Raw genomic sequence first — 8,751 nt, 5'->3', positions numbered from 1 at the left:
CCTATTACTAGCCTGTTCAACCTCTCTTTCGTATCGTCTGAGATCCCCAAAGATTGGAAAGCTGCTGCGGTCATCCCCCTCTTCAAACTCTAGACCCAAACTGCTACAGACCTACCCTGCCTTTCTAAGGTCTTCAAAAGCCAAGTTAACAAACAGATCACCAACCATTTTGAATTCCACCGTACCTTCTCCGCTATGCAATCTGGTTTCCGAGCTAGTCATGGGTGCACCTCAGCCAAGCTCAAGGTCCTAAACGATATCATAACCGCCATCAATAAAAGACAATACTGTGCAGCCGTATTCATCGACCTGGCCAAGGCTTTTGACTGCCAATCACCACATTCTTATCGGCAGACTCAACAGCCTTGGTTCCTTAAATGACTGCCTCGCCTGGTTCACCAACTATTTCTCAGACAGAGTTCAATGTGTCAAATCAGAGGGCCTGTTGTCCGGACCTCTGGCAGTCTCTATGGGTGTGCCACAGGGTTCAATTCTCGTGCCAATTATTTTCTCAATTCTCGGGCCAACTCTACATCAATGATGTCGCTCTTGCTGCTAGTGATTCTCTGATCCACCTCTACGAAGACAACACCATTCTGCATACTTCTGGCCCTTCTTTGGACACTGTGTTAGCTAACCTCCAGACGAGCTTCAATGCCATACAACTCTCCTTCTGTGGCCTCCAACTGCTCTTAAATGCCAGTAAAACTAAATGCATGCTCTTCAACCGATCGCTGCCCGCACCTGCCCGCCCGTCCAGCATCACTACTCTGGACGGTTCTGACTTAGAATATGTGGACAACTACAAATACCTAGGTGTCTAGTTAGACTGTAAATTCTCCTTCCAGACTCACATTAAGCATCTCCAATCCAAAATTAAATCTAGAATCGGCTTCCTATTTCGTAACAAAGCATCCTTCACTCATGCTGCCAAACATACCCTCGTAAAACTGACTATCCTACCGATCCTTGACTTCGGGCGATGTCATTTACAAAATAGGTTCCAATACTCTACTCAGCAAACTGGATGCAGTCTATCACAGTGCAATCCGTTTTGTCACCAAAGCCCCTTATAACACCCACCGCTGCGGCCTGTATGCTCTAGTCGGCTGGCCCTCGCTACATATTGGTCGCCAGACCCACTGGCTCCAGGTCATCTATAAGTCTTTGCTAGGTAAAGCTCCGCCTTATCTCAGCTCACTGATCACGATAACAACACCCACCCGTAGAACGCGCTCCAGCAGGCATATCTCACTGGTCACGCCCAAAGCCAATTCCTTCTTTGGTCGTCCTTCCTTCCAGTTCTCTGCTGCCAATGACTGGAACGAATCACTGAAGCTGGAGACGCATTTCTCCCTCATTAACTTTAAGCATCAGCTGTCAGAGCAGCTCACAGATCATTGCACCTGTACAGCCTATCCAACATCCTCATCCCCATAGTATTATAATTTTTTGCTCCTTTGCACCCCAGTATCTCGACATGCACATTCATCTTCTGCACACCTATCACTCCAGTGTTAATTGCTAAATTGTAATTACTTCGCCTCTACGGCCTATTTATTGCATTACCTCCCTAATCTTACCTCATTTGCACACATATGTTATTGACTGTACGCTTGTTTATTCCATGTGTAACTCTGTGTTGTTGTTTGTGTTGCACTGCTTTGCTTTATCTTGGCCAGGTCGCAGTTGTAAATAAGAACTTGTTCTCAACTGGCCTACCTGGTTAAATAAAGGTGAAATAAAAAAATAAAAAAGACCGCCCAGACTAAAGCCTATTTTCAGTGCCATAATAAAATGTGAGGTTTCTGAGTTTATGTGAGAACTCCCACTTTATTACGTGCTGAAATGTAACCTGCTAAACAATTTCCTTACTACACTATTATGTTTTGTAATACATTTATTAATCAATGAAATTAGAAAAAAAACATCAATATTATCGCTTTGACGTCAGATTAATTCCCACAATGCCTAGTAACACGCATGCGCATTTCATTAATTTACAATTTTTAGACAGCGATCTATGATCAAAGATGGCGGGCACCTCCGACCCACTGGAAGATATGCTATTTTCTGAGGTGGATGAAAAAGCTGTGAGCGATTTAGTGGGCTCTTTGGAGTCACAACTTGTTGGACGAAGCAACCCTGCAAATACTCAGTCTGAAAACAGAGGTGCTGGGTCTACAGTCACTGCAAACCATCACTTAGGGAAAACGCTACCAGCCCAAGTGGGTAACGTTACTACACTAGTACAGCAGCAGCAACAACAACAAGGACAACATGAAGCTGGGATGCACCAGGAGATGAACTCTAACGAAATTAGCTCAGAGAAAACTGTTACATCTTCTTCGCTGAGTTCTATTCCGTCCTTTGAGGAAGCTTCCACCACTTCAGGGACCGGGGTAAACGCTACCAAGAGCGGTTTGCAATCGCATGGAACATCATCTATCACAACAGTACCTGCATCTGGTGGTGTAGCAACTTCTCCGCTTGTCAACAACAGCAGCATCATCAGCAGCACCACCACCAGCCGAGGTTCCACTCTGGCTTCAGGTCAGACATCAACAGACAGTGTCGATCATCCAAGAAAACGCATAACTGCATCGTTACGGAGTGCATCGGCGGGAATACAGAGTTTGAACGGTACCGGAGGAGCGGCAACGTCAAGGAATAATCCCCCTGCGGCAGGAACTGATGCGTTGATTAATAACGTTGGCACTGTGTCTAGCAGTGCAAGTGCAGCAAACTCAAGTCGGACCGTTGACGTTACATCTTGTGTAAATACGACGAATTTCACTTTATCTAGCTCCAGCATTTCCTCAACTCAATCAGCGATTCCCCTGGATAAGGGGACTCCTACTATTGCTTTGCAAAGACTACCAAGTCACATTGTAGCGAGCATCGCGCAGAATGGAAATGGCACTACCGTCTCGGCCTTGGTTAAACAAGGCGCGATAGGACCGATCACATCTGCAGCAGCTTCGCAAGTGAACCACAAAAAAGAGGGTTCTGAAGCGAAGTCGGACGCTCCCGTGCAGTCCAAAATAGTAATGTCCAGTCCGTTAGGTGTTGTCAATTCCGTAATAAGCTCTGTTTCCTCTCCCTCTGCTGTTTTCAACCTAGCAGCGACTTCTACTGCAAGTCTTGTCATGGCAAAGCCTGCTGTCAATGTTGTTGGACAAACTGTCACTACAACGGTTGGAATGGTAAGGCCAGCGTCACCGTCTGTGGCCACAGCTACACAGCCTCTGCTTCAACTGGGAGTCCAAGCAGCTCAAAGGATTGTTGCCCCCCAGCTGATTGTCAGACCCCCCCAACAACAACAGACGACCATTCAACTGCCACCTGGGTTTACCATCCCACCGGGTAAGGTGTTAGGAGGATGAATTTCTCTTCAAATCAGAGAGAGGGGAAATCTGCTCAGATCAAAACAATGAAACTGGGCAGGTCTTTTTGAGAGCCCTGTGCTTTGTCATTACATCAATTTTGTACTTTAATGTAAAACATTACCTGGACATGTGATGTGTTTCTTCATCATTTCCCTGTTCACTTCCTGAAGATTCCAAAAGACGCAGCAGCTTCTGAATGTGCTTTGGGCAAAGTAGCATTCATTTGATAAAACACCTGTCAATACAGATTTAAATCTGTACATTCTGTACAGATTAAAGGAGAAGTAGTTTTTTTACAACCAAATCTATATTTTTGATCCAAATGTCATGTTATAGAAGGGTCCAGACACCTTTTGTGTGATTTCACATGTTTTTTAGAAACTTGCCCCAAACAGCAAATCTCTTCTCATCCTCGTTGTGTAGTATAGGGGCCCTGAAAAACACGAACAAAGGCTCCAAAAACAAATGTGTCCTTTTTTGTCAGTATAATGATGCAGGTCTTTAGTTGTTTTACATATGTGCCATTCCGAACTTTATCCGCAACATTATATATCATTTTTTTTTGTGACGAGCGATACCTCTCCGTCCATTTTACAGGTAACCGCCAAAATAAAGGTACCACTTGAATAAATGATGGATACTAAGTATACTGAAAGCATGGGGTGCTTACACACAGGAAGTTTCAGGCCCTTGTAGAATCTATGCCAAGGCACATTGAAGCTGTTTTTGTCGTTTGTGGTGTTCCAACGTGCTATTAAAATGCTTTATGTTGGTGTTTTCTTGGCAATTACCTGTAGCAGCAGGCTACATGGAGAATGGAACACCTGGTTAGGGGAAACTGCCCGAGTCACGCAAAGGGGAATATAACATTGCGGAATAAATGTTCAGAATAACACAATTTATTGTGTAGAACATCTAAAGAGCTGCGTCACTATACTGAGAGCTTTGGTTTTTCTAAAAAGATGTATTTGGTTGTTTCTGGAGCCTTTGTTCATGTTTTTTTGGGGGCCCCCATACTACACAACACAGATGAGGAAGTTATTTGCTGTTTGGGGTAAGTTTCTCTAACACGTGAAATCATAAAAAGGTTGTCTGGACGCTAATAACCCATCATTTACATTAAAAAAATTGAGATTTGGTTGTTAAAAAAAACAAAAAATCTTCTCCTTTACATCTGTATTGATTTTAGGTTAATTCTGTATAATGTTGAAGACATATCTGAAATTGAATAAAGTTATTACATGATTCATGACACCCATTATCAGTACAACACAAAGATCACAACCAAGACTGCATGTGAGCAAAATGTTTGCTGCTCAGTTGGTATGGTGACAAAAATGCCTACTGGTATACTGAATATAATATACAGTATATTTCAATAGCATTGACAATATGACAGAACACAGTACACAATGGCATGCATCATTCCAGTTCTAAGAAAGTTCCACAAATCTGCTTGATATCACCCAATCAAATGACTTTTCTCACATCACAAGCATGTACATATTTTGCCAATGGGTAAGTTTAATGAAGTGGCAGGACATAAAAAACACAAGACATGATCTCCTCTATTGGTATTCATCTCTCAAAGTTGTTACCATGAGCTGCATGAGGCACGTGAAAGAGTCACTCAAGTTCCATAAGGAACAATATCACTGTGTTGGCCCAGCAGACAGATAGGCCTACTCATGCATTTTGTATGTGCTCATTTTTTCATGTTGCTCAAAAACTTTGACTCAGTAGAGAATAGGAATTAGAATAGGGACTTTCCACACCTACAGCACTGATCACTTATCACAGGCATTTTGCTGATATTGTTCATTACGACAAGTAGCCTATACTAGAGAAATATGAAATTTGAAATGAAATAAGATTGCTAATATGGGTGATTGTTAATGGGACAATTGATGGCTACAACCATCAAACTAGTAGTAGTTTAAAGGATAATTAAATTATTGTTATTGCATTAATTCAGGCAATTTATCGCAATATGGATTTTTTGTCCATATCGCCCGAGCTGGATGACTCTTTTATAGGACAGTGGAAAGTCTAATCTCCACTAGAGCTTAGTGGAGATTAGACTTGCCACTGTCCTATAATACCCTCAAAGTTACACATTTAAAATAAACAAATAGCGGGATATGCATACCTCTGGTATGATCTATTCTGATTTGCAGAATCATTCAAACCTCAGTTAAATGGAGAAGAGATGTTTCATGGAGTGCAGGGAACTCCTGTCCCAGAGCACATCGCTGTCTGGCAATTCATGAGTTTATGAGCATTTCTCAACCGCTAGACCATATTGCATCTCATCTCACCAATACATGCCTGAAGACAATCCACTGTGAGTGCTGCATATGTGCTCAGCGTGGCGCATGATTAGGTCTCCATGTGTTTGCAAGCGCTAAATGAACAGTCTGAATGAATCCATGCTGTGTGCGTTTAAAAACAATGAGACAGTCATGCTCTGATGACTTGAGGCTCACTTTTATGACTGAGATTGAGGTTGTGTCTAAAGGACTTAGTGTTCTGATTGCCTGCTTTCAGAGGATTCAATTGAGGTTACTTGTTTATGAGTTGAAGGTGGCAAGTTGAAGTTCACCTGTTGTTTAGCAAGTTCATCTGATCTGTTTTTCTAACTCTGGGGTTTGAATGAGTAAGCACCTGTCTATGAGGCTGTTCAGGCAGGCTCAGAACAGTGAAGGGGACAGATCACATGCAACGTGCTGTTTAAGAGACTATTTGGTTATGTTATTCAACCCTTATTTTCCCAGGTAAGTTGACTGAGAACACATTCTCATTTACGGCAACAACCTGTGGAATAGTTTCAGAGGAGGGGGGATGATTAGGTGGCCATGATGGTATGAGGGCCAGATTGGGAATTTAGCCAGGACACTGGGGTTAACACCCCTACTCTTATGATAAGAGCCATGGGATCTTTACTGACCACTGATGTGGCATTTACACAGGCAGCCTAATTCAGATATTTTTGTATGTTGACTTATCAGATCAGCTCTGAAAAATATCTGATGTCAAATAAAATTGTATTTGTCACATGCTTCGTAAACAACAGGTGTAGACTAACCGTGAAATGCTTACTGGTCTTTTCCAACAACAAAGTTGAAGATAAAAATACAAATACTGACACGAGGAATGAATACACAGTGAATAAAATGTTTAAATAAAGATTAAAAATAACATTGCTACTATATACAGGGAGTACCAATACCGAGTCGGTGTGCAGGGGTACGAGGTAGTTGAGGTGACTATTCAATGCCTTTAGAAACTATTCACACCCTTTGACTTATTCTACATTTTGTTGCGTTACAGCCTGAATTCAAAATGGATAAAAAAAAAACTTAGCACCCATCTACATACAATACCCCATAATGACAAAGTGAATACATGTTTTTAGAAATTGTAACTCGGTCACTCGGGAACATTCACTGTCTTCTTGGTAAGTAACTTCAGTGTAGATTTGGCATTGTGTTTTAGGTTATTGTCCTAGTGAAAAGTGAATTAATTTTCCAGTGTCTGATGGAAAACAGACTAAACCAGGTTTTCCTCTAGGATTTTCCCTGTGCTTATCTCCTTTCCATTTATTTTTTATCCTGAAAAACTCCCCTGTCCTTAATGATTACAAGCAGACCCATGACATGATGCAGCCACCACTATGCTTGAAAATAAGGAGAGTGGTACTCAGTAATGTGTTCTATTGGATTTGCCCCAAACACAGCACTTTGTATTCAGGACAAAAAGTGAATTGCTTTGCAACATTTTTGTCAGTATTAGTTTAGTGCCTTGTTGCAAACAGGATGCATGTTTTGTAATATTTTTATTATGTACATCAGAGGAGGCTGTTGGGAGGAGCTAAAGGAGGATGGGCTCATCATAAAGACTGGAATGGAATTGATGAAACGGTATCCAACACATCAAACAAATGGAAACCACATGTTTGCCTCCGTTCCATTTATTCAATTCTAGACATTACAATGAGCCCGTCCTCTTTTAGCTCCTCCCACCAGCCTCCTCTGATGTACAGACTTCCTTCTTTTCACTCTGTCAATTAGGTTAGTATTGTGGAGTAACTACAATGTTGTTGATTCATCCTCAGTTTTCTGCTATCACAGCCATTCAACTTTTACTGTTTTAACGTCTGCTTTGGCCTCATGGTGAATCCCTGAGCAGTTTCCTTCCTTTCCATTAACTCAGTTAGGAAGGACGCCTGTATCTTTGTGACTGGGTGTATTGATACACCATCCAATGTGTAGTTAATAACTTCACCATGCTCAAAGGGATATTCCATGTCTGCTTTTAAAAAATCTTTACACATCTACCAATAGGTGCCCTTCTTTGCAAGGCATTGGAAAACCTCCCAGGTCTTTGTGGTTGAATCTGTGTTTGAAATGCACTTCTCGACTGAGGGACCTTACAGATAATTGTATGTGTGGGTACAGAGATGTGGTAGTCATAAAAAATCATGTTAAACACTATTATTGAACACAGAATGAGTCCATGCAACTTATTATGTGACTTCTTAAGCACATTTTTACTCCAGAATTTATTTAGGCTTACCAGTAACAAAGTGGTTGAATACTTATTGACTCAAGACATTTCAGCTTTTCATTTTTTATTAATTTGTAAACATTTAGAAAAACATAATTCCACTTTGACATTATAGGGTATTGTGTGTAGGCCAGTAACAAAACATCTAAATTGAATCTACTGTATTTTAAATTCAGGCTGTAATTATGTAGTGTATGTGTGTGTTGGGGTGTAGGTACAGTATGTATGAGTGTGTGGGTAGAGTCCAGTGTGTGTGCGTAGAGTGCAAGAGAGTTAGTGCTAAAAGGGTCAATGCAGATAGTCTGAGTATCCATTTGATTAGCTATTTAGCAGACTTATGGTTTGGGAATAGAAGCTGTTCAGGGTCCTGTTGTTTCCAGACTTGGTGCATTGGTACTGCTTGCTGTGCTGTACTATAGCAGAGAGAACAGTCTATGGCTTGGGTGGCTGGAATCTTTGAAACATTTTTGGGCCTTCCTCTGACAACACCTGGAATAGAGGTCCTGGATGGCAGCTCGCCCCCAGTGATGTACAGGGCCTTACTCACCACCCTCTGTAGCGCCTTGCAGTTGGGTGCCTTTCAGTTGCCGTACCAAGTGGTGATGCAGCCAGTCAAGATGCTCTCAATGGTGTATCTGTATAACTTTTTGAGGATCTGGACACGTTCATTCTTCAGAGCAAGGTTTCCCAAAGGCCCCCCTCCCGTTTTTTTTTTTGCCCTAGCACTACACAGCTGATTCAAATAATCAAAGCTTGATGATGAGTTGGTTATTTGAATCAGCTGTGTAGTGCTAGG

At 41.8% G+C, this 8,751-nt stretch overlaps 1 protein-coding gene across 2 annotated transcripts in view; it reads left to right on the top strand.

The window, feature by feature from the left end:
* The first annotated feature begins 2,009 nt into the window (after positions 1-2,009).
* Positions 2,010-8,751, top strand: part of LOC139563347 (transcription initiation factor TFIID subunit 4-like) — a 106,681-nt gene continuing 99,939 nt past the window's right edge. For both annotated transcript variants that reach the window (XM_071381992.1, XM_071381991.1), the window contains exon 1: positions 2,010-3,366. In XM_071381992.1, the coding sequence (XP_071238093.1) occupies positions 2,034-3,366 (1,333 nt within the window). In that variant the 5' untranslated portion in view covers positions 2,010-2,033. The remainder of the gene's footprint in view (positions 3,367-8,751) is intronic.

The sequence above is a fragment of the Salvelinus alpinus genome, chromosome 33 (genome assembly GCF_045679555.1).
Source record: "Salvelinus alpinus chromosome 33, SLU_Salpinus.1, whole genome shotgun sequence".
Classification (NCBI taxonomy): Eukaryota; Metazoa; Chordata; class Actinopteri; order Salmoniformes; family Salmonidae; genus Salvelinus; species Salvelinus alpinus.
The sequence above is the reverse complement of the archived record's forward strand: the minus strand, read 5'-3'. Positions and strand labels throughout refer to the sequence as shown.